The sequence below is a fragment of the Ambystoma mexicanum genome, chromosome 1q (genome assembly GCF_040938575.1).
Source record: "Ambystoma mexicanum isolate Mex_15411 chromosome 1q, UKY_AmexF1_1, whole genome shotgun sequence".
Taxonomy (NCBI): Eukaryota; Metazoa; Chordata; class Amphibia; order Caudata; family Ambystomatidae; genus Ambystoma; species Ambystoma mexicanum.
In genome coordinates, this window is record NC_090922.1 from 660,041,267 (window position 1) to 660,068,104 (window position 26,838).

Here is a 26,838-nt window from a genome sequence, read left to right on the forward strand (position 1 = left end):
GACAAGTATTCAAATAACACGTATACTAAAAACTCTTGGTGTCTTTTTTGACCCTCAATTGTCCTTTACCCGGCAGACTAACTTAAATCCTCCTGCCATTTCTACATTCAGCTTCACTGGCAGATACGGCCCTATCTGTCAAAAGAAAATCTTGCACTGATTGCAGCTGCAATTGTGAATTGTAAAAAACTTCTAATTGGCACATCTCATGCCAACTTCAAAGCATTGCAGGTGATCCAGAATAGTGCAATGCAAGCTGTGCATGGCCTCAGGCGCAACATGCATGTTTCTGAGGCTAGACGCAGCCTGCAATGGCTGCCTGTCCAACAAAGACTGCAGCATAAGGGGTGGTCTATTGTGTACAAATGCTTATAAGGCAATGCCCCATCATATCTTATTGCTAGGATCAAAAAGAAAACCACTGGTTGGCTATTGTGATCCAGTTGTAATACTCTTCTGGCACAACCGCCATTTATCTTGAAGCCATTTGGAGGTGCCAGTTTTAATTCCTGGGCTCCTATCTTCTGGAATTCCCAGCCAAAACATCTGGCTAAAAGCAGCACATTGGCTCTTTTTAAGAAAATTAAAAACCCTCCTATTTGATATAGGCCATGGGTAATTTTTCCTCTCCACGTCCTGACACTCATCCTTACATTACCATCTATGTTGTAACTTAATGATCTTTTGTGGCAAGTAGGATGATTTCTACCTACTTTTCTTTCTCAGTTTTATTTACTTTGGATATTTGGTTCTCCGTTGTCGGTTTCTTTCCCTCCCTCCGTGTGCGCCCGGAGGCCTTAGGGCAAGTGGCGCAATACAAGAATACAGATAGACTAAAGGGCAATATGCAACAAAATGCGCTTAAAAAACACTCGTCACTTTCAGATAAGTAGATACCCTTTTGGGATGTCACACACACACAGAGATGACTTCAATAGTTAGGACACTGTGGACATGGATATATCACTAACACTTACTGCAATACTGGAATTGTGGAAAAAGGAAATGGTTAGGGGAGGAAACAAAGGTTAACAAATTCTCTGAACAGGTAAGTACTTTACAATCCCCCAATGAAGTATAGCTAACCCTTTCCCAGCTATACAAGTAACTTATGTATGACTTTTTGAGGGACAGATCAACACAAAGTCAAAGGGTTGGAAGAGTCTGCAGGGAGCCAGGCCAGCCAATGTCAATTGAGCAAAGTCTAGGAGAGCTTCGGCACGTCTGGAAGATGGCACAAAAGTCTTGCACAATTTTAGAAAGAGTTTGTAGTAAACAATGACTGTTGGGCCCCAAATTAAGGCTTCTGAAAAAGCAAAGATGCAAGCACCTCTGCAAAAGGCAGCTGATGCAAGTCTCGAGTGAGAACATGCAAGCTACCAGAAACAAGAGGTAAGTACTCCTAGTTAGACAGTATCTTCGGTCTGAAGAAAAGGGTCCAGCTGGCTTCTTTTCCTGGTGTAGTGCTACAAGTCCTGCATTCCAGGGTCTCAGTTGTGGGGAACAAGGGGGAGGACGTCTGGGGACTCCTGCACTACTGTTTGAAGGTGAGCGGCATCAATGGGCTTGTACGGGAGGATTCTCAGAAATGTGCCAATTCATCTCTACCTTCGAGACCCCCCCAGCTCTTTTGCTGGACTATAGGACTTTAAATTTCTAACCTGGAGTGAGAACTTTTTCCTACTCTCATTTTTATGTGATTTGGACTCAGTTTCTTTTGACTTTGAGTCTGACAAACTCCATAGGCATAATCTTTGCATTGTGACACACAACACCTTCAGTGGAGTGCCACAGGGAAGTCTTAGATTTCCCAGACGTTTAAATACAGCGTCTTGGTGAAACTACCGTTTCGAAGAGCAGTTAAATGAAATTGACTTTACTTAAATTGTGTAACTTTCTAGACCCAGCACACACTATTTTACCATAGGGTGCTGGAGGGGCAACTTCGTATCCCCTTTGTCAAGTTTCTCATGTAACATTTTTATGTTACCCCTTTCTACAATGAATGGACGTTGGCATTGGTTTACTTTTTACTCCCATTGGTTGTTTTTACAGCGGGCTGAGTTCGAAGCTGCAGTAAGTCACCCATGGGTGCCCATTTTGTCAAAACGGCCCCGGTCTTTTTTCGCCATTTGTCGGAAAGGTCCTTGAGATTTACTATGCGCGTCAAACCAGGTTTGGTCTATTTGTTCCTTTTCCCTTTGGCGGGATTCAGGAGTGAAGCCCGCCTCTGGCTCCAGTTTGTCTGGCCTTGGCAGGAAGTAAGGGAAGTAAAACAACAATAATTGACTGTCCAAATGGAATTATTGTGAGCCATTTTATGTGGACTCATTGACAGCCTCAGAGTCTCACTCCTGAGACGAAGCCTTGATTGGGTTTTGGTTAAGCTATAAGAGGTCCCTGTTCAGCCTAACGAGGGTGGACTCCTAAAATCTGTCAACTGGGCCACATGCCAGAAATACATCTTAATGCTATTGATGCAAAGAAGAAACCCAGGCAATCAAAAGTGTTCATTTACAAACTGGTATAGCACATCAGCCCAATTAAGAGTGCCTGTTTATATCATTTTCTACTAAGGACCCTTCGTGGGGTGTCGGCTTTCATCTATTTGCACTGTCCAAGGCAAGTTAGAAATATGGCACAAGGTGAAGACAAAAAAAAGGGTGCCGTCACTTAAAAGGGCACAGCGATAAAACCAAAACCTCCTCCGTTAGACCAGTTTCTTAGGAGTCTTTGAACATATACAAAACGGCACTAGCATCTTTTAGGGCCTCAGAGTCATCTCTTAAGCCTGTGACCTCAGGTAACCTCGTGGAAAAGCTCGTAGAACTCCATGCCAATTACTGTTTAAGATTATGCAGAACTCAAGCTTTACACTTACGAAGACCTTAGTGGGCTCACCACCCAGCCTTGTGGACCATTCCTGTATCCTGCATTTCAAGCTTCAACCCTATTCACAAGCAACAGGTGCATAGTACAACTTTGAACCTCAGCTAAAAAGATATGGCAAACATCTAACCAGATTGTCATGCAATAAAGGTACCAAGTAAGCAAAAGTTGAAACCTAAGCAGTCATGGTTGACTGGGATTTCCAATCACATGTCAATATGGAAAGACAGGCCACATTTCGCAGCAGGAACTTCAGTGTGCCCCTAAAATTACATGGGTTAGACTTTTCATTGAGTGTTCTTGGTAAAAAAATTAAATCAAACACATTGATGGGATAGTGTTTTCAGGTACTTTGTAAAACCCTTAAAAACCCAACCTCGTATCCGGCTCCTCTGGCATCTTTGGTGAGGTAGCATCTTGCTTTGGGTCAGAGAGTGGGAAGGGCTCAGATCCCCACATCACACGGGCCTCTGGTAAAGGGGGGGCCTGCTCTCTCGCTGGACGAGGCATGTGCTCAAATGACTCCGAGTTAGTGCCAGATCCTTCCATCTGTTCCCTTCTAATTAGTTGTTTTGGAGAAATCATTCCTAATAAAAGAGAAAGGATGTTGTTAGTATGCAACATGGTTATTACAAGACTGCCTCTGAAAACTTTACATGACTGATGAAGATTAAACATCATTTTCTCACTATGGTCTAAAAAAAAGATCACTGAATAGTCTGACACTAGGCAGAGGAATTGGCTCGCAACATTTTACTGCAAAAGAGGAAATCCATTGATCAAAAATTATGAATGGCAAATTAAATACACCAAAGTGAAAAGTGAGCAAGGATCATTACCACTTCACGATCTGATTCACCTCTGAGCGTGTTGGTAGCAAGTGATATGAAGACAGCATTTCATTTGCTACATACCGACTCAAAGGCACTTCTCTAATGTTGCATCCACCTCAAGCAATCATGTTCAAGTCCTTTCTGTCCCTGAGAAGAATTCTGTAAAGCATATCAATTTATGAAGAATGCCATGCTACAGATAATGTGTGTATTTTTACCACTTCTGAAGCAGCTTACACCCTTGCTGTAAAGCAGACCTCAACTCTTATTCTGACCATATAGACAGCCTTCTTCCACACTACGATGCACAAGAGTGGTTTGAGGAACAGCAACACTTTCCAGCTTAAAGGGCTCTACTGTTTCGTGGAAATGATTTCAGCATTAAGTTGTAAATATAATCAGGTTTAATATTCAGTTCTTATTTGTATATGGAACGGTAATCAAATGTTGGTTTTACCTGCATGCATTGGGGGCATATCCATTCCAGGCCTCCCCGAAATCATCCGAGGGTCCATATAAGGTTGCATCATAAGCCAACGGGGGTCAAAACCCATGGAAGCCAAGTGCTGAGGATGGGGTCCCAGAGGTTGATAGAGGGGTCTGTGCTGTCGAGGCGGTACAGGACCGTTAGAAGGCTGCGACTGTACTTGCGTTGGTTGAGAAAGGGCTCCTTGCTGCTGTTGCTGCTGCCATTGCTGTTTCATCTGTTCCTGAAAAGAAACAAAGCTTCAAAAGCAATGTCTAACATGATTGAGATTGGTACTAAAAGTTCCTCTCTCTCTAGAAGGGTTACAGGCTCAGTATACATAGCATGTGCCAGTATGTAGTCTCAATAATTCTATTCTAGTATACAACGGACAGACCATTCTGAGAGCCCTGATGCAATGTACATCCAACATGGATTCAAATATATTCAGTCCAAACACATTAGCACTTTAATTCATCACATTTACAATTAAATGTATACAAATATGGATTCTCTTGTATCATATGTTTAGACCATATTACTATGTTAAGTTGATTTATACTGTGCACCACTACCACCCATGGGCAGTCTCCAGGCGCTTAATACTAAGAAAATAAAAAAGAAGCACAACAATTCATAGTGTGAACACATTTGACAATCCTCATGTTTAAAAATATGGTAATCAATGTTAGAAAAACAATGTCTATATTTACAATTAGTACACAACCTTAATAAGACTATTGTTAGTGAACTCACCATAATCGATGCCTAGATATATCACAGATGGTGCTAAAAGTGCCTCACCTTTGTAAAATATTTACTCTTTAGCCATACGTACGAGATGTTGTAGTATTGTATAGTAATTTAACCCTCATAACCAGTAGAACAAGTTATTCTCTTACCTGGTAACGTTCTTTCGATGGGATGGTCCGACGACGTATTCCATATCTATGACAAGTAATGTCCACAGCTGCGCTGCTTCGGAAAATTTTCGGCAGCCACTCCCCTGGTAGAAAGGGCCCGCAAGCCAGCCGGAGGGTCCTTACCCACCAAGCGGTAACACTCGGAGATAGCTAAAATATTCCAACGAGACAGTCTGTTTCGTCACAGCTCGTCCCAAACGCTTTCCAGCGTAACCAATGAAAAGTTGATCGTCCACTCTGACCCGGGACACACGCGAAATATAAAAGCTCAACGCTCTCCTAGGATCAAGCCTATGGAGCCTCTCCTCTTCCTTACTAGGATGTGGAGGAGGATAGAACGCCGGAAAAACAACCTTCTGGTTCAAATGAAATTCCGAAAGTACCTTTGGAAGAAAGGAGCACTAACTTTAAGGACAACCCTGTCCTTATGAAACACAGTGAAGGGTGGCTTAACTGAAAGTGCCTGTAACTCACTCACGCTGCCAGCGGAAGTAACCGCAACCAAAAACACAGTTTTCAGAGTTAACAGTCTAAAAGGGCAAGAATGCAAAGGCTCAAACGGAGCACCCATAAGAAACTTAAGAACAAGGTTCAATCCCAACCAGGCACCAGAAAAGGTGACGGAGGGAACACATTAGTGAGCCCTTTCAAAAATTGAGAAATTAAAGGAATCTTAAAATAGGAACATTCTTCAGACGAGCGCTTAAATATGGACAGCGCCGCCAGGTAACCTTTAATGGTCCGCACTTGCAAGCCCCTGTGGGCCAAGGAAAACAAAAAAGACAGAACCATGGGAATGTCACACTCAAAAGGATCCACATTCTTAACTCTGTCCCAGTGGCAGAACTTCCGCCAACGGTACAGAGACTTAGTTGCCGGCCGCCTGGCCGAGAGCAACACCTCCATCACGCCTTCAGGGAGGTCCCAATCCTTATACCTCTACCTTTCAGACGCCAAGCGTGAAGGTTGAGGGATCCGACCTCTGGATGGAGAACCTGACCCCCCCCTCCCGTGAGAGCAGATCTTCTTGGTAGGGCAGACAATGGGGAGGGCAGATGGACAAGTCTAGAAGGTCCGGGTACCACGTCCTCCGGGCCCACGCCGGAGCAATGAGGATCATCCGGGAACCGAACCTCCGCAATACTTGCGGGATGACAGGGACTGGAGGAAACGCGTACAGCAGTGGGACTGACCACTCCACCACGAACGCGTCTTCTAATTCTCCTTTTGGAGGAAATTCCCGCGAACAGAACCTTTCGCACTTCCGGTTGACACTGGAGGCGAAGAGATCCACTTGAGGGGTCCCCCAAAGGGCGAAGATCTCCAGGAGAATCTCCTGAGCCAGCTCCCACTCGTGAGAGATTGTGCTGTGCCTGCTCAGAGCGTCCGCCGTCTCGTTGTCTCCGGCCAGATGAACAGCCGAGATCGAAACTTCCTGCTGGATGGCCCAGAACTCGAGCTGCATCGCCTCCCTGCACAGAGGAAGTGACCCTGCCCCCCCCCCTTTTTGAGGTAGTGCATGGCCACCGTGTTGTCCGTTAGAATCGGGACACTCTTTCCTCGCACAGTCGGGAGAAAAGCCTTCCGGGCTAGCCTGACGGCCCTCAGCTCCAACAGATTGATATGGAGTCTGGACTCCGACAGAGACCAACGACCGCTGTCAACTCGTTGGCATGAACTCCCCATCCCGTGAAGGATGCGTCTGTCACGAACGTCACCTCCGGCCAGGGCAGCCAAAATGGGGCCCCCTTCATCAGATTGCCTTCGACGGCCCACCACAGAAGGTCCTGGGTGACCGAGGGCTGCACTGCCGGAGGACTGAGACCACTGGAGCTTGAGTGCCCATTGCAAATATCTCATCCGCAACCAGGCCTCTGGCACCAGAAGAATGCAGGATGCCATGAGGCCGAGTAGTCTCAAGAACTCGGACGCTGGGAGAGTCTGGGCAAGTTGAAACTTGTGCACCATCTGCTGAATGTGAAGAGCCCTCACCTGGGGAGGAAAACACAGCCCCAGGGATGTGTCGAGCACTGCTCCGATGTACTGGAGCCGCTGTGTTGGCGTCAAATGGGACGACTTTAAATTGAGGGAGAAGCCCAGCTTGTGAAGGGAGTGGCAGGTGACGGACAGATCATCCAGGACTTGCTCGGGAGAGCTGCCCCTGATCAACCAATCGTCCAGGTAGGGGTAGACATGAATCCCCCCTTTCCTGAGATGCGCTGACACCACCACCATGAGCTTGGTGAAAACCCTCTGGGCGGAGGTCAATCCGAACGGCAGGACTCGAAAGTGCGAGTCGCCAACCGCGAACCTCAGGTACTTCTTGTGCTTTGGATGGATCGACACACATGGAAGTAAGCGTCCTTGAGGTCGAGAGACACCAACCAGTCCTGAAGTTGAAGGGCCTGGAGGACTTGAGAGAGAGTAACCATCTTGAACTTGTCCTTCCTGAGGAGTTTGTTCAAACCGCGCAAGTCCATGATGGGTCTCAATCCCCAGTCTTTCTTCGAAATCAAAAAATAAGGGGAATACCATCCCTTGTTCCTCTCCGCTAGACACCAGTTCTATGGCACCTGTCTCCAGCAGGGCTTGAATTTCCTGTGCAAGGAGCGGATCCGGACTCTTCAAAGAGGTTCCCAGGTGGATTGTCGTGAGGCCTCTGCCGAAAGGGAAGACAGTGGCCGTGGGTTATGAGCTCCAGAACCCACACATCTGAAGTAATGGCACGCCACTCTACAAGATGCTGCGCCAGCCTTCCCCCAACCGGCGAACCATGGGACCTGGCCTCATGACTGAGTGGTAGCGGCTGCGGCGTTGCCTGAGGGCAAAGAGGCAACTGCCCGCGCGGCCTTGGCACCTCGAGTACTCTGTTTTCCACCTCTGGCACTCTTACGGTGGCCTCTGACTGACAGCTCCTCTCATTTTACTGAAGGACGAGTAATAGCGAAAGGAACCTCTCCTCCATTGTTGTCCCCTAGGACGAAAAGGCGGAGGTTGTCGAACTGCAGCGCCCAACGACTTTGCTGCAGCTTTGGAGGTCTGCAACCTCTCAAGGCTCTCGTCAGCCTTGCTGCCAAAAAGATATTCACTGTCAAAGGGCATGTTGAGGAGCCCGGACTGCACATCAGGAGCGAACCCAGACTTCCGCAACCACGCAAACCTGCGTATTACGGTGCTCGTCGTCATGGACCGGCTGATACAATCTGCCATGTCCAAACCCGACTGAATGGCCCACACATGGCATCCCTGCCATCCTGAACCATAGCAAGGAAACCATCCCTTTCGGGAATATGTTCAGCCGCTAATGCAACACAGTTCCACAGTGTGTGTGTGAAACGAGACAAGGCACATACAGAGTTGGTTGCCTGAAGCTCCATACCCCCAGAAGAAAACACTTTCTTTGCCCAGCCATCAAAACGTTTGTCGTCCCTATCCGGAGGGATGGTAGGGTACGACACCTGATTTGCCGGGGTCATAGCAGCCTGCACCACCAAACTCTCTGGAGTGGGGTGCCTGGACAAGTAGCAGGGGTCGCTACTGGCTGGACGGTATTTTCGCGACAAAGACTTGCCCACTGCCGGGAGACTCTCCGGAGTAGTCCAAGCCGCCGCCACCATTCTCTGCAGAGCCATATGAAACGGCAGTACCGGGTGAGTGGGGGGACCAAGATCAAGGAAGTCCGTGAGATCATCCTGAACAAACTTCCCTGGGGGAGTCGACCATCCCAAGTCCTCGGTGACCCGAGACATAAGGCGCCGGTACGAAGAATCGGCATGAGCGCCAGGCTCCAGCCTACAAAACTCCACCTCCGGAGGTGTGTCCAGTCCACTGGCAGCATGCAGTGACTCCCTCAGGTCATCAAACTGGCTATGGCCCGAGAGAAGCTCATCTGGCACCGTAACAGAACCAAGACTTCATCAGAGCCTTCATCACCCTCTGAAATGTACTCCAGGCGGTCAGAAGAAGACACCTGGGGACCAAAGCTATGCCTGACCTTAGCCAGAGCCTTTCTAGGGGCTAACCCCGTACCACGGGGCCCCTCCGACACCACCGCCTCGAAAGGCGTCAAGTGAATCGGAGTCGAGTAAATCGGAATCGACAGCATCGACACAGGCCTCGAAGCCGGAGCTCCGAGCGTGTCTCGCGGACCTAGGCGGCGACAGTGTCGACGACCCCCTCGGAGGCAGAGCCTCGAGAGAGATGGTCGACGTCTTCCTCGAAGATGGCACAGGATCACTCGGTCTCGAGCATGTCGAGAACCGGGACCTGGAACGGGCATGGCGAGAACGGCTACCCTTGTCCGAGCGGGACCTCACCCGTGAGCCATGCCGACCACCCGAGCCCGAAGGCGTACGGGCGGCGTCTCTCAACCGGTGCCGACTAACCCCACTCTGAGGCGCGGACGGACCGGTGCCCTGCGATTCGCCAACATTTTCTTCCTGAAGGAAGCCCATTCCGCTTATCCCACCATGCGGTGGTCGCTTGCATGGTGGGATAAGCGACGGGCGGAGTCCTCGGAAGAGGACGGGGAAGGTGACCGATGCCAGCGCTTCCGGGAATGCCTCAAAGAGGCAGAGGAGTGGCGAGACCGACTCCTGGAAGGAGACCCACTGGACTTCCGACGATGACGCGGAGAGTCGCTTCTCGAGTCATCCGTCGAAAGCCCCGTAGACCTCGACTTCCAGGGCTTAGACACCCGACCTACCGACAACTTCTTCTTGCGCTTCCGCAAGGCCTTGGCCGTGAGCGACTGGCAGTCGACTGTCATCCGTATCGTGGGCCTCCCCGAGGCACCAGAGGCAGGCGTCGTGCGAGTCCGTGACCGGCATCTTGGACCCACAGACCCCGCATTTCTTGAAGCCCGGACGCGGGGTCGAAGACGAGGTAGACATCAGTTCACAAACAGGTTTTTCACAAAAACCGAACAGGTTCAAAGGAACCGAGAAGAATACAACAAACTCCAAAGAAACGAGGTGCACCGAGATTCACGAAGCGAACATGTTCGCGGAAAAACGGAACTGAGGCTACGGGCATCGTGCGTCCTACTTATCACATTGGGTGACGTCGGAGGTCGTCCTCGAGGACGGCACATCGACGCAGGCAATTTTCCGAAGCAGCACAGCTGTGGACATTACCTTCATAGATATGGAATATGTCAGAGGACCCAATCCTGTCGTAAAAGTATTTATGCAGTATGTTTTAGAGCCACACAATATGTTAATGTTAAAGGTATTTATACTGCGCACCGTCACCACTGCAGTGGTCACCAGGCGATCTGGCGGATCTGAAAAGGAGTGGGGTCAAGAGGGGGTTGGATTAGTAGGGTGAAGCGGGGGGAAGGAAAGTGAGAATTGTGATGTCCTGTTGCCTGCTTCAGTTCGGTTTGCACCGTTCGCTGACCTTAAGTGCGCTTTTTCGATCGGTGCCAGAACATCCATGCGCTGCTGTGGCGGGTTGTGTGTTAGTTTGTTGTTGCAATGTGAAGTGTGTGCGGATTGCTGTACAGAGAGGTGGTTGTGTGCATTTCTGAATTTTGATTATGCAGCAAGTTGACATTTTTAATGTCTGGTTATAATGGTTTGTCGATTTCTTACCACTTTGTCTGCGTGTTTCAGCGCTCAACCTCCACGGCAATCCTCTGTGTGTGGCTCTAATGGCTTGTGTATCTAGCTAATTTCTGCTACTTTGCCTGTTCTTTGGCAGGTGTAGTTTTAGTCACAGGACTGGTCCCCTATCGTCCATCTTGTTGGTTGCCCTATCCTATCCAAGTACTCTTTTAGGAGTGTTGGCGTGTGGCAGAGGTGTTGCGAGGTCTGGAAAAGATCAGGGGCTAAGCTAATGTCGGGACTGGCGGGATTCGGGGCTAGCTACAGCCTTTTGGTTGTAGTCCCCGAGCTTCTATCTGGGGCTACAACCAAAAGACCCGGGGCTATAGCCTCCTCAGCCCCCACCCCCCCCCCAGCAACGCCTTTGGCGTGTGGCCTGGGTGGGCAGTGCGCACACTCCCCTGATTTATAATGGAGGATAAAGCTTAGGGATTATGGTTCCCTACCAGGGTATTCACGGTTTCATTTTGGTCCTTGTTTGGACAGTTTTTCTGAAGCCATTAGTAAAACAATTCAATTGAGGCAGTACAGGACTACACTCTTAGTATAGGGCTGTACCACCTGAGTACATGGTAGGGCAGACAGAGCAGCCAGGTTTATCTTAGGAGGGGGAGAGGGCTGTAGAATCGGTACAAATGCAATTGAAATACAAATGGTCCAAAGAAACACTTTGTATTGTAAAAATAAAGGATTTATTTAAATACAGGTAGGCCCAGATAAATGTAAGGGTAAATAAACTCTAACACATCAAATTACAATTATAAAAACACAACACTATACTTGAAGTTACACAGACCAAAGCATAAACCTTATTTGGAACCCGACAGAAGTTCTAGGGAAGTCAAAACCTTTTCATACACATTCAGCATAGGTCACACCTATTCTTGGGGAGTAAAAACCAATGCTTACTTTCACAATTACATTCAAGGCAGTAGACCTTACAAGTTATACACTGACTTAGTACAAATCACGTAATCAGTAAACTGGACAATATACTTTTTGTGAATAGTGGAACACTTATTTCAGGTACAGTAAAAACCTATAAATACTTTTGTGATGACACAGTTATACTAGGCGAGTAAAACCCAAGGATGCAATATTCAATTACAGGCGAGTTTGAGATCAGGCAACCACAGGTAGAGATAAGCACTGACTCTTGTAACCTATTATTGGGAAGGCACACAGCTAACTCAAGGTAAGTAAAACCTATGTACTTTTATATCTCACAAGCAGTCCAGGTTAGAACTTTCCCAGATATAAGGATAACTGAAGTATGACTTATAAGGGACAGTTAGAACCACAGACTCTAGGTTAGATGGCACAGGGAAAGTAAAACCCAATGTTACACTTTACTGAATGACTCCCTTATTCCAGGTAGGCAACAACCTAATGCAGATTTATTCTGGACAGGCTAGCAGCAAGTCAGGGGAAGCAAGACCCAGTTGGGGGACACTCATGCAATTATCCTCAAAGGGCTAATCTGGTGATACCAACTGTTGGAGGACACTCATACAATGATCATGCAGGAATAATGTGGTGAAACCAACACTTTACTTTTGGGAAGAGGCACAACCTAATCACAGGAGAGTAAAATACCTTCACATCTACTATTAGCATGTCAAAACAGTTTCTAAGGAAGAAAAGATGTTAACCATACTTTTAAGACAAGTGCATTACACAGCCAAGGAAAGTAAGAACTTGTATAACTGTTCACTCTTAGAATTACAGTTACCAACTCTTTACAAGTAAGTTACTTTTAAACACTTATTTTCTTTTCTAGGCAAAAGTCCCAATCCCTTAAAATTCTTTCCCTTATTCTTGGAGTGTTCTCAATGGCAGAAGGGGGGTCACTAGGACAAGTGACCAACAGGCAGTGTCAGAATGGGTTCTTTAGTAGAAAAAGTTAGGAGTTCCTTAGGAAAACTGGGCAAACCGGTGAGTACTTTACTTCTAGGGTTAGAAGAGGGTCCAGGGGCTTCACAGATGCTAGCAGTGGGACTGGGTACACTGGATGAGAGGCCTCCCCACCACAGAAAACACCCAACTGGTACACAGAAATCCTAAGAGACTTAAGGCAAGTACATACCCAAGCCAACACATTACCTCAGCATTTAAGAAGATTTTGCAGCAGGAGGACTGCAGCCAAATACCTGGACAGTGGATTCCTTGTCGTGGTGACTGAAAACAAGACCTCAAAAGGAACTTTGAAGCAGGGATCGATGAAGGCTCTAGGCAAGGTTTCCCTCATGGGTGAATGCGGTTCTGGCGCCTTTTCATAGAGCAGAGAAGACAACAGAAAATCGCGGTTGAATTCTCGTCGTTACAAAGGTCCAGCACTCTGTTGAGGGGATTTTTCGGACACGATTCGAGTCTCTGAAGATCCACCACGATGCCAACGAAGATTCAGCGAGATTCGGAATTTCCGGTGACTCTGCACCACATGATTGCTCAAGGTCCTAGTATATTGGGGGTACTAGAGCAACGCAAAATGCAGGTCTTCTGGAGTCTAGTAGGTCTCACCCGGCTCTGGGTTGGGGTCGTTTTTGGAGTCCTAAGGTCGACCGGAAGGAAGGGCTACAGCAGGCTGTGGTTACACAGGAGGCTCTACGGTCGCTGGAAATGGTTTCAGCCGCATCTCCATTATCCTCTTCGGTTTCGGTTCCAGTGGTAGAATTCTCTTCAGCTCTGAAGTTTGCAGTATCAGGAACTAAAGCGCAACCACTGCATTCTCTCCCCACATTTCACAAGAATGGGCGGTCTGGTTATCCAATCAGGACAGCCAGCCTCCCCCCCCCCCCCCCCGCACTGGGATATGTCCCCATTCAAGCAAGGAAGCAAGGAGTTTTGGATTCCTCGCTCGCTTCCTGCCCTCAAAGACAGACTGGAGCCTGGGCAGGAAGTCCAGGGGACTCCAGTCGAAGATAAAAATCACACAGAGGTATTTCCCGCCCTGGATGTCAAGAAACGACAAACACTAAAATGGCGAAAAAAGAAGACTGGCCATTTTGGTAAAATGAGCACCCTTAGGTGCCTTTACTGCAGCTGTGAACACAGCCTGCAGTAAAGGTGCACCAAATTAATACAAGTCATCACTGCCACCAGCCATTGAAGGTAAACATTATATTTATCCAGCACTCCACATAAGGTGGGGTGTGCTGGCTTCACAGAATAACATTTAAAAAGGGATTGAAAGATCCTTTCTACCCTTGGAAACTGTACTTCACTTAAGCTTAGCAAAAGAAAGTTAAAAGGGGAGCCCCTAGGGCAACCCAGCAACAACAGGCACTTATTGCCAATAAGTTGTTAAAGAGGATAACTTAAAAAGACACTATGGAGAGTCAACAAAATGACACCCATAAAAAGAGTTAAAGATTCTTTGAGTGTGGAAAAAAATTCCCACTCACTGGGGTGTTAAGGAACAATAGACCACTAATGAAGCAAATGTTCTGCGGTTGACCCAGATTACGAAGATTTACCAGTTCTGTGAAAATAGTACCCAACAGTCCTTTCATCCTAGTTGAATTCCTCCTCCTGACTTCTTGTGTTGCATATGTTTTTTTGGTAGGTTATTCCAAGTTGAGGTTTCCAGGTGAGTGAAAGATGAGCCTCTTTGTTTTGTGTAAACTTTTGGAACTATGCAAAGGTCGTTGCATGATCTGAGTGATCTAGTCGGGTGATAGATGGCCATTTGTTACTTTAGGAACTCTGCTCCCTGGCCGTGTACTGATCTGTGCATTATGCACGCCGTTTTGAACATTATTCTTTTATTGGCAGCCAGTGTAGCCTTTATAGCGCTGGGGTAATTGTCTCTTCGTGGTAGACTGAGCAGGGTGCTTGCCACAGCGTTCTGGATGCACTGAAGTTTTATTAACAATCGTTCTGGCATTCCTAGGTGTAGGCTGTTGGCATAGTCTACTCTGGACATGAGGAGTGTGATGATGGTGAGTGTTTTGTGGGTGAAAGAGTAATGGTAGGATACTTTTTACTGCGTGCAGCAGGAAGACGCTTCCTGATTATGGTGTTTACTTGTGGTTCAAGTAGTTGGTTATCCATCAAGACTCCATTTTTTTAAAAATTATATTTGAAGGTGTGTGTTGTACCCAGTTCTGTTGGCCATGGGATGTAGTGGCTGTTTTCCCCGCTTTTAGCTATGATCATTATTTCAGTTTTGCCTGGGTTGAGTCTGAGGCTGTTTGTGTTCATCCAGCTGTAGAGCTCTTGTAGGTAGTTAAGCGTGTTTTCTTCCTGTGTATGTTGCATATTGTAGAGGATCGGAGTGTCATCTGCATAGTTGTAGTATGTGAGGCTTTGTTTTTTGATGTGTGATTAGTGCCATCAGGTATATATTGAAGTGCAATGGGGAGAAGGATGATCCTTGTGGTACGTGGCAGTTTGATTCCCTTGTAGTCGATTTGAGAGGTTTGATCCAGATGGTTACTGTCCTGTTAGGGAGGATTGAATCCATAGTAGGGCTGTGTCTGCAAATCGTACTTCTTCTAATCTCTCAATGAGGATTTCATGGTTGACTGTCAAATGCTGTGGAGAGATCAAGAAGGATTAGAGATGTGCTTTTGTCTGAGTCTGCATTCGTTTTTCGATCATCCCAGATTGAGAGCAAAGCAGATTCCGTTCCCCTCTTTGCTCCGAGGTCTACTTGTGCTTGGTCCAGCAGTTGGTGCTCCGCTATGAATTCTTGTGTGATTCTGTAGACTTATGTCTCAAGAGGTTTCGCTGGGTAGGGGATTTTGGAGATTGGTCAGTAGATGGAGGTCTTCCATGTTTCCTGCTGTGTCCTTGAGGAGCAGCTCAATGTATGCCTTTTTAAATGACTGCAGTACATTCCCTGTTGAAAGTGATAGGCTGAAAAGGTTTTGGTAGTATTCGGTTAGGCAAGATTGTGTGTAGTATACCCTTTGGGTACACTACATCAACCTTGACCTCCTGGAAATAGGAACCCGACCTTTGGCATAAGGGTGTACTACACAGGTTGGTAGTGTGGCTGTGCAGCCAGGCTCATCTCAAGAGGGGTCAATGTGAGCAGTAGGGTTGTAACAGAGTTTCATAGTGACAGTTATTCAAATAGACTCTGACACAAGGTTTCTTGATTAAAGCCTTTTTAATTTAACAGTTATATAAGCCTTCTTCAGATGGGTGCAAAACATGTAACAAATATATACTTCAAAACACACTATTAGTTTCTCTCAATCAGATGATATCCTTTGGGGATGGCTCACAGACACTTCCTACATCCTCAGGTGACAAATAGCTAGGACACTGTGGACATTGATTTATCACTGGTACATTTAGAGCAATACTGAGTTTGGTGCAAAGGTTAGATATGAGAATAAAATAAAGGTCAACAAATAATTCATAAACATGTAAGTATTTTTTTAACCTTCCAAAGTCAAGTAATGTTTTAATTTCCCGCTAGCTTAACCCCTTCAGTGCCAAGGGTGAGATATCTCGTCCTTGGAATTGCATGTGTAGTGCCAAGGACGAGATAGCTCGTCCTTTTTGGCACCTTGTTTTGAGCGATCCCTGCAAAGCAGGGTTCGCTCAAAACTGTAATCCAACCCCCGGGCTAAGTGAGGGGGAAGTCCTCCCTCACTGCCAGGGGGCTGGATTACCTTCAGTTTCATGTCGGCGTGCGTAAAGGACGTCGCCGTGAAACTGAAAGTAAATTCACTGCAGCAGCATTTTTCGGCTGCTGCAGTGAAGAAAGAATGTGAGTGCCCTTCTTTGTCAGCCTCGATCTCCAGCTGTATTTCAAGCCGGAGATCGAGACGGGTATCGTTGGAAAGGGGAGATTCTCCCCTTTCCAACGATACCCATTGTGTGGCATTTCTGCTCACGGACCGGGCGCAGGGCGCGCGATGCGTGGGCAGCAATGTCACAGGATCAATAGAGATCTGTTTGTGACGCGGGGGGAGGGGGGCTGCTTACTAGGTAAGCAGCCCCCTTACCCCCCCGTGGCCCCAAAGCATGGGGCAACAGCGCTGGAGACCCCTGGGGGAAAATGATCACTGCCTCAAGGGGTGAAAATGAAAAATAAAATAAATTAAAAAATGGAGGGAAGGGGGGAGAGGGTTTGGGGCCCTGGGGCCCACTAGCCACCAGGGATATTGGCGAATGTGGTGTCGTTGGAAAGGGGAGATACTCTCCTTTCCAACGACACCATGTATATGAGGCATTGCTGATCACGGATCGGCGCAGAGTGCTCGATCTGTGACCAGCAACCCACTGGATCACCAGGGATAAGTTTGTGAAGTGGGGGGAGTGGGGCTGCTTACAGTAAGCAGCCCCCCCCCTGGCACCCAAAGCAGGGGGCACAAAAAAAATAATAGAACTGGGGTGGGGGGCCTGGGATTTTTTGCCCCCTGAAATGGTGGTGGCCCTCCCCCTCCGACACCAAGTGGAAAGGGGGGCCACCCCTTGTAGCCCTCCCTGGGGGCAGATTTATGCCCCCAGGCAGGAGTACATGAGGTGGCCCCACATTTCTGGGGTGTGGGGAGGGCCACCAGGAATTGGTGTGCAGGCCCCCAAAGGATGGGGCTTTCAAGTTAACGCCCCCCTGGGGCAGATGGCTGATCATCTGCCCCCAGGGAAAGGGGCAAAACAAAAACAAAAAAATGACAACAAAAGGGAATTTTGGGTGGGATTCGGGGGGGAAGGGCACTAGCCACCAGGGACATATTTTACAGAAAAGGGGGTGGCCCTCTCCCCTCACCCCAAGGGGAAATGGGGTACCCCTTGTAGCCCTGCCTGAGGGGCAGATATCTGCTCCTAGGAAGGGGCATCTGACCCCAAGGAAAGCTGCATGAGATGCCCCCCCACCGCATTTGGTGTGGGGGTAGAGGGTCACCCCCCATTACATTAGAAAATTACCTGGCGGTTTAGGGTGCCCCTCAGCCAGCCTTAAAGTGTAGTGTAGCTTTACCATTTTTTTCTTTGTTTACAAACTTGCCTTGGCGCAAAGGGGCACATTGGTGTGCAAATCTGGTGCCAGGGTACCCAAACCTTACTGCCCGACCCACTGGGGGACCTGCCCCACCATTTCTGGGGGCCCTCTCCCCCCCACCCCAAATGGAGGAGGGGGTGTACCTCACGCAGCCATTTGTAGGAGGCCCAGGGAGGCCTGCATGAGGTGCCCCTGCCACCCATTTGGGGTCAGGGGGGGAGAGGGCCCCCAAAAATAGTGGGACAGGCCCCCCAGTGGGTGGGGCAGTAAGGTTTGGGCACCCCGGGGCCAGATTGGCACATCAATGTGCCTCTCAGCACTAAGGGGAGTTGGGTTACCAAAGGAAAAAAGTGAAAATGGTGGAACGCTTTTTAGAGGGGGGCTGTGGGGCACCCCAAAGGGTCGGGGAATTTTCGAATGGGATGGGGCGTTGACCCCCCCCCCCCGCAATTGAGTGGGTGCCATGTCATGCAGCCCTCCCTGGGACCAGATATCTGCTCCTAGGAACGGACGCCTGAGCCCAGGGAGGAGTGCAGGACAGCCCCCCCCCCCTTATCTGCCCCCAGGGAAGGCTAAATGTTGCTGGTGTGACGGTAGGCAACATGTTTTTGTTTTGTTTACAGCTTTGTCTACCCGAGCAGCTGCAACGTTATGCGAGTACTGTTTTTTATTATTCTATAGTTAGGGCCCACTGTCAGTGGGGTGGGTGAGACTGGGGCTGCATTGTTGTTGGTGGAAATGGCCCATCTGGGCAGTTCACCTCCAACTGTCCTGGAGTTGCGGCTGGGCTGCATTACAGCTTTTCCCTTCGGGGAGGTATTGGCACACTGCCGAGACTCCTTGTTGGGGAGAAGCTGTAACGCAGGGCAGCCAGGGCTCCAGCAAAGTCGGCGGTAATATCCCTGGCCTTGGGCACTCTTCTCCCATGTGGGTCTTTGCCGGGGGTTCTGGGTAATAAATTATGGGCCGATTTGCGCAAGTCAGACCTCTGTCGATTCCCACGGGTGTCCTCTTTTAGGCAGTGGTCGAAGTGGGCGGGAGCGGTCAGGAGCGGTTCTTTTAATTATGTTTTTGCATTCCTATACTTTTATTTGAAAGAGAAACCGTTCCGGAATGGTTTAGTTTTAAAATAAAAGTGTAGGAAGAAGTTGAAACTTGCACTTTCGGTGCAGTGCACTGCACGTTCCCTTAAACAGCAGGTGCATGTGTTTGGGGGTTTGTATTGTGTCTGGGAGGGGGTGTGGCGAGGGGGTTTGTGGGGAGTGGTGCAGGCAGGCAGGGAACATAGTTCCACTACTCATTTTCGTACACTTCGACCACTGCTTTTGGGAAAAGCATGGGGTTCCCAGTTTCCCTTGCTGGCTTCGACACCCTAGGCCCTCATCTGTAGGTTGCCCACATGAACAAAATGGCCAGTGGGTTATCCTTTTCCTTTTGCGCCCCTGGTAGGTGCACCCACACATGAGGTACTGTTTTCATCGGGACACGTGTGGGGACGCGGAAAGGTAGGCCATGTGTTGTTGGCGGTGTGTTTCGGTGGGTGGCCAAGGCGAAATGTCTGAGAATTGTCTTAATTTCCAGCCTATTTCAGAGACATTTCCCTGTGTCCACTCACCAAAACACGTCGCCAACAACAGATGTCATACCTTCTCGCGTTCCCACAGGTGTCCCGACGAAAAAGGTACCTCACATGTGTGGGTGCACCTACCGGGGGCGCAAAAGGCAACGGGTAACCCACTGGTAACCCCAAGCCTTTCGCCACTGTCCATTTTGTTCATGTGGGCAACCCTCAGATTTGGGTCTAGGGTGTCGAAGCCAGCAAGGAAAACCGGGAGCCCCATGAATTTCCCAAAAGAGAACACCCGTGGGAAACCACAGAGGTCTGAGTTGCGCAAATCGGCCCAAAATCTACTACCCCGAACCCCTGGCAAATTCCAAATTTGGGGGTAAAAAAAAAAACACAATTTCCAGACATTTTACTCTGCTCAACCACCAAAACACGCTGCCAACAACAGATGTCATACCTTCCCGCGTTCCCACAGGTGTCCCAACGAAAACAGTAACTCATGTGTGGGTTCACCAATCTAGCCGCAAAGGGAAAAGGCTAACCCACTGATGACCACAAAAGGGTTTGAGGAGATAACCTACCGATTTGGGCATAGGGTTCAAAAGCCACCAAGGAAAACTGGGAACCAGTTGGAATCCACAGAGGTCCAACTTGCGCGAAGCGGACCAGAATGTTTTATCCAGAACCCCCGACAAAGTGAAAACTGTGGTTTTTTTCAGCACATTTCAGACTTTGACGGGGCTGCTAGGTAATAAATTCTTGAGTAAATCATACCTCTGCGGATTCCCACGGGTGTCCTCTTTTCGGAAATGCGTGGTGTTCCCTATTTTCCTTGTTGGCTTGGACACCCGAGGTCCATATCTGTATGATGTGCCCGTCTGCAGAGAGTGTGAAATTCGGGTGTGAAAACAGACTTGGGGTTACTAGTGTTTTAGGCTTTCCCCTTGGCGCCCAGCTAGGTGCACTCACACATGTGAGGTACCGTTTTCATCGTGACACCTGTGGGAACGCGGGAAGGTATAACATTTCTTGTGTTTGTGTGGTTTTCATAACGTTTTGACCCATTTGCTGGTGCCCTTTGTCACACAACCCTTTCATTTCCCAAATGTGACCTACATTTAGTCGCTGCTTTAGGCACCATACACTTTTGTAACCTGCACAAGTCACCTACCCTTGAAAAGGTCTGCGTGTGCTCTTTCAAAAAATGTATGCTTGCCGTTCCTCACCACATTGGTTTTCCCGATTTACACATGCTAAGTGAGTCTGTTCAGGCCGTGAGCATAACGCACCATGGCTCAGTGTTTGGCTTGGTGTATTGCTTGTTTTGGGACACACTACAATGTGTGCTTTCCTAACTGCAAGAGTCGGGGGAATGTAGCAGAGCATTGCTTTTCTCAAAATTCATAGAAGCCATTGCCGTACCAAGCCAACCATGTCCACCACATACCTTTTTTCAGTCATTTTCCCGCTTTTCCCCCAATTTATGGCATTTTCCCCTACCTAGTTGTTGCCCGACCTATGCAAATCACCCCTTCCTAAACTTGGAATTTTGTCTACTTTTCAGAAATAAATGCCTTTCTGTCCTCCAATTTGGCTTTCCTACCCTTTTCTTCCATTTAGTCCATGCATGTCCAATTGGCAAAAATGGCCAAAATGGCCTACCTCTCTCAAAACGGTTGATAACCACATCACATTTTTTTTTTTTCATTTCCACTCAACCTGTTCTTGAAAGCAAGGAAATTGGGGAATTCAGCACAGCAAACCATTTGTTCCTAGCTCTTACAAGGAAAAAACCACAGGCTTCTTTGTACATCATTTTATTGGCATTTTTGAAAAAAACCAAAATATTCACCCTATTTGCTTATTTTCTGTCACCCCCCTACAGCAACATAGGATTCCTGTGTGGCGTTACGACCGCCTACATGTGGGGAAAAAAAGGAGCCAAATTTGGCAGAGATCTCATGTAACAAAAAAGTTACAAGGCATTGAATGGCCACATACCGAAATCACCAAAAAAGGCCCTGGCACTGGGGGGGAGGGGGAGGGGAGGTACCCATGGCACTTAAAGGGTTAAAGACCCCCCCCGGTTCTTTTGCTGGACATTAAGGTTAAAATACCTCCTCTTGGTGAAACTACTGTTTTCAAGAGCAGTAAAGTGAAATTGACTTTACTTACATTTTGTAACTTTCTAGATCTAGCACACACTATCTTACAACTTCGTATCCCCTTTTGTCTAGTTTCTCACGTAACATTTTATGTTACCCTTTGTACAATTAATGGCTAGTGGCAGTGGATTACTTTTTACTACTGTTATGCAGAGTTTGTATGCAGTACCCTCTGGGACCACTGCACACAACTATGACTACAGGTGTAAGCAAAACCAACCGTTGGTATAAGTCTGCACCACACAGTTTTTGATAGCGAGATGAGCAGCCAGGCTTATCTCAAGAGGGAAAGTGAGCTTGTAAGGGTGTTCCAAATAGGTCTACAATGACAAGTATTCAGATAGACACTTGGACTCCAGGTTTCTTGGTATAAACATGTCTTAATGCATTACACAATCATTCATAAAGCATTCACTAAATATGAGGCAACCAATATCACACAAGAGTCATACTACAATACTGAATACTAAGCAGTTGTGCTCCCTTGAAGTAGGAGCAAAAAGGCATAAGTTAATTAAATTAATATTACAGATACTCTAAAACAGTGGAAATAGTTTAATTTCACCAGGAGTTGATTCATTGTAATAGGTAGGCCAAAGTCAATGGACTAATGTCTTGTATAGGTAAAAACGGTTCTTGTATTTAAAAACGGAAAGGTCTTTGCTGAGGTTCTTCGAAGTAGCTAACGGAAGAAAGGTTTGTATGTCGGGTTACAAGAGGACTAGGCCTGCAAGTTGGCAAAGTTGTATGCACTTTCGCAGTGAGAGGCAAGTTCTCTCGGTTGGGTTTTCACAGTACCTTATATTGAAGAAAAAGATGTAGCTGAAGATTTCTGTTCCTGGCAGTTCCTGCAGATCTCGCTGTTCCTGAGCCTCATTCGTGGGGACAAAAGGGAGGCCCATAGGGGGACTCCTGCACTGCACAGGGACTGGTCACAAAGCTGGCAAATTGGCAATTCTTCGATTGCTGTTCCTTCAAGCACAGAGGCAGGTGTCCTTCCCCCTGGTTAATCCTAACCAGCTCCGAGAATGGTATCCAGGGGGCTTACGAGTGGATTGGTCCTACCAACTCAAAGGAAGAAGTCGTCCTTGAAATGGCTTCTCTGTCGAGGTGAACTTGCCGATTCAGACCTGCAGCAGGGCTCCACCGGGCAAGCCAACGGTCCAGCAGTTGCAGGAGCCTTTCTCTTCCAGCTCGTCTTTGGTGTTTTCGTTCCAGTGGTCGACTCTGCCTTGCAGTCCAAGAGACTCGGCTTTTAAACAGTTTTCTCCCATTCATTTCAGCCTGGTTATCACTCACCCAGCAGGGTAGCTGTTCTTGTGGACAGTCAGCCAGCCAATCACACCAGAGTGCATTCAGGTCTCCTAGGAGACTAAGCACAGGGCATTTCAGGCACCTCCCTCATTTACTGCCTACCCCAGACACTCTTGAGCCAGAGAATGTCTTCATTCCCGAAACCCGCCAAAGGCATAGAAACAAAGGGACCAAACCTGGTTTGGCATGCATAGAAAAACTCTAGAAGGACCTTTCCAAGAAGAAATGGCAAAAAAAAGACCGGGACCTGTTTAAACAAAAGGGGCTTAAGGCGCCATCTTGAAAAATATGGCTCTGGCGATTTTTAGCTACCAGTGTTCGGGAAAAATCAGGGTAGTGTGTTGTAAAACCACTGCCACCAGCCATTTCGATAGGTAAGGGTAGCATTTGACTGCTACATGAGTTTCTAGACACAGGGGATACTAGGTAACCCCTCCAGCACTCCATTGTAAGATGGTGAGTGCTGGGTCTAGGAATTTAAACCGACTAGTAAAGTATATTTAACCTTACATTCTCTGGGAAAAAGTAGTTTATCCCAGAGAAGTTATTTAAACCTTCGGACAGCCTAAAAAGCTTCCCTGTGTTACTGCACCGAGAGTGCTGTGTAACACGCATGAAATGATGATGCCTATGGAGTTATCTAAAACTCCATAATCAAAAAAAATGAAACACGCATCAAAATAAATGAAACGTGGGAAAAAAGGCTCACACTCTTTCCAGGTAAAAAAAAAATCAAGTCCTCAAAATCCAGCAAAGTTGCTGGGGATCTCCAAGGTGAATGGAATTAGCACATTTATGCGAATTCTCCAACTACCATTGTGTGTTTTTACCGCGGGCTGCGTTCGCAGCTGCGGTAAGGCACCCATGGGTGCCCATGTTGGCAAAATGGCCCTGGTCGTCTTTTTTGCCATTTCTTGTTGCAAAGGTCCTTCTTGAGATTTAATCTGCGTGCCAAACCAGGTTTGGTCCCTTTGATCATTTTGTCTTTGGCGGGAGTGACAATAGGCACTTAATGCCAAAGCGGATAACTTTTAAAAGAGACTATGGAGAGTCTTAAAAAGGACACCCATAAAAATAGTGAAAGATTCTGTGAGTGTGGAAAAAGGTTCCCCTCACGTAGCTATAAGAAAAAAGAATCCACCAGTAAAATCCAAACGTTCTGGGGTTGGCACAGGTCAGGAAGTTTTATTATTAATATGAAAATTTTACCTAACGCACAGTTATACTCAAGTTAAATAAAACACATACTTTTATAAAGAGTTACCAGAAATCTAAAAGTTAAGTATGACCTAGGCAGCATTATTCTGGTTAGGCTAACAGCAAGTCAAGGAAAAGCAAGAACCAATTGGGCACACTGTAAAGACTGGAGGGGGATGTCTGTACTCCTGCTCTCTATATGGTAGAGGAGAGGCCCAGAGGACCCCAGCCAAGATTCTCTATTGTTGGTAGCAATGGACGAGCAATCGGGGCCTAGCTTCTCAGGAGGTGATGCTGGCTGGTTCTTAAGTACAGTGTAGTCCCCAAGCCCCCTCAAAGGAACGTCCACTCACTGTATTAGTTAAAACACAGTATTTACAAAACTAAGGTTCAAGGTTATATACACAATCATAATCACTCACTTTGTGCTCAGTAAATCTATAATGGCAAATATACAGTTCTAAGTGGTACCACAATTATTATCAGATTTCATTAAAGTCCATCAACTGTACTCTGGTTAAATGCCACACAAATCACTTAATAAATGTAACCAACGATAGATATAGGAGGGAAAGCTTTAGAACAATTGGCAGAATACTGGCCTCCACCGTTAGACAGTTGTGTCGAGATCCCCCCCCCCTCACCTGGGCAACCAGTAAAATAAAGATATGCTACAAGCACAATCCATATATTGTTCTATACGTTATTACCTTCTATAATGTTTCTACCACCCCAATTTACCTGGAAACCTGGAATAGACGGATCCTTCTTGAGCGGCTCCCTTTAAAGCAGGAGCCACGAATGGTCGAGAGCACTCTAAGAAAGTGAACTCTGCGTCGAGGCGGCAGCTTCGGTCCCATTGGTGCCCGTCGACGACAGAGCAAAGACGTCCTGCAAGGAAGAGGCATGCGGGGCACCTCGAGGTCGATAGATCAGGACCGCAAAGTGTTTGTGAAGAACTGTGGCCCAGCAAGGGCGTTGAGTCGGACGTCCCTACGGTCTTTGGGTGGCGGGAAACCCACCGGCGGATGCTCCTCGGCGCGTCGACGGCCTGGTCTTCTCCGGTGGGATAAGGCAGGCGAGCGCATCCGGGAATCAAAAGCCTTAGGCAAATGAGTGTGCGGCTCTGGTCGCTTCTGGGCAACACGGCTTCAACGGGCCTCCAGCGGTTATGCGAACCTGCAAACCCTGGACGACGACGGTGGACGGAATGTCCAGTGCTTATCTTCGTCTCCTCGGCGATACCCGTCTCCGGTCGGCAGCCTATCGAGGGTCTGACTTCCAGGGTGCTTCGCCGAAGGTTAGCAGTGTTCGATGGTCCCTCAGAGCACGGTAAGAGGGCGCCTAAGCAGGTCCTCTCTTGGATCAGTCTCGACGGCTTTCGGCGAAGGGAGACAGCAGTCAACCTTCTTCATGCTCGGCTTCGAGATTCAGCTTCAGTTTCAATGGTAGTTTCAACTCCAGCTTCTGAACGAATTCTAGCAGTGAGAGGCCACCAGATATATTAGTTGATCTCTCATTCATTCTGGTGGGTCACACTCAGGCAACCAATCGCTCAGAAGGGCATTCAGTAGTCAGTCAGCCAATCAGGTCTACAGTGCATTCAGGCCATTCTCCTGCCTCTCAGACATTCACAACAAGGAATGTGTATTGAGACAAGTACCCAGCCATTCAACACTACACACTGCATTCATACCAGCTTCGGGCAGGGCTGTCCCAGTGATTGTGTTTCATACCAGAAACCAGACATCCACAACAATAATTGCATATTGGTCAGACTCCATTCACCCAGGTCCCACCCACAGGGTGTACCCACAACACAGTCACTGGGAAGGCTCCAGCCAGTCTGGCCTGGACTTCACAACACCACCATATATGGAACTTCCACCCAACAGCTAGTCGGGGGGAAGGCACAGAGTCAGGGCTTCCCCGGACTTTGGGAAAACAAGTTAACAGGCAATAGAAAGCAAGCAGCCACAGGGGCCATCGTGTTTCCCATCAGGAATCAAATGATTCCAATGGCAGGGCATGGGTATCCCAAAATAGAGGATAATCAGAGCACCTGTCAAATTCAGAATGGAGCTGCCACCAGCCCATACCCTGCTCTCAAACACATACACTAGGGGAACAGGATTGTACCGCCACCCATGGGTGCCATAAGGGTATCCCATGGGTCTGTACACCAAACCAAAAACAGGAAGAGCTGCACTGCCAGGAGTCCCACATGGATTCCTGGGCAGAAAACAAAGAACACAAATCAAAAAGGACTACATGACAAGGATAGGGTGGGCCTGTCCCTCTAATGCATTTCCAGCATCAAAGACACTCACAAAATCATCCTAACGGGAATAATAAAGTGAAACCAGCAGCATTACTTTAGGGGAAAGGGGAACCCAATTCACAGTTACGTTAACCTATCTAATTTGTTAGAATGGAGAGTTTAAGGAAAGTAAGACTGAGAATGATTTAAGGCGGCACACAGCTTATCGTATTCAAGTTAAGTAAATCCTATATATACTTATCAGCATGCCAGAAGATATCCAAGGTAAGTAATAAACATTTTAACTATTCAATCTGAGCTACAGATACCAACTAATTCATTCACAATTAAGTAATTTTTCAACACATGGTTTTCTTTTCAAGGAAGACCCCATAAAGTATCCAGCACTTCCCAATTCTAGTACAGGAGTTCTCAGAAGCAGACGAGGGAACCTAGTGGTCTAGGAGCCAACAGTAGGAAAGTTTGGAGTTCAGGAGGAAGACTGTTCAAACAAGTAAGTATTTTACTTTAGAGTTAGTTGAGTGTCTACAGACTTCAGAGAAGACAACTTAGGAGGATTCCAGCAGGGGCCTGGGTGAACTAGACAGACCTCCCAATCACACACAAAACACTGCAATACTACACAGGAATCGAAAGAAA

General features: G+C 47.5%; 1 protein-coding gene across 7 annotated transcripts in view; it reads right to left on the bottom strand.

Annotated features, from left to right (window-relative positions):
• Positions 1-26,838, bottom strand: part of PRRC2C (proline rich coiled-coil 2C) — a 1,565,218-nt gene that overhangs the window by 1,033,970 nt on the left and 504,410 nt on the right. For all 7 annotated transcript variants that reach the window (XM_069641251.1, XM_069641250.1, XM_069641252.1 and 4 more), the window contains exons 13-14: positions 4,180-4,432; positions 3,266-3,476 (exon numbers count right to left, since the gene is read on the bottom strand). In XM_069641251.1, coding sequence (XP_069497352.1) covers positions 3,266-3,476; positions 4,180-4,432 — 464 coding nt within the window. The remainder of the gene's footprint in view (positions 1-3,265; positions 3,477-4,179; positions 4,433-26,838) is intronic.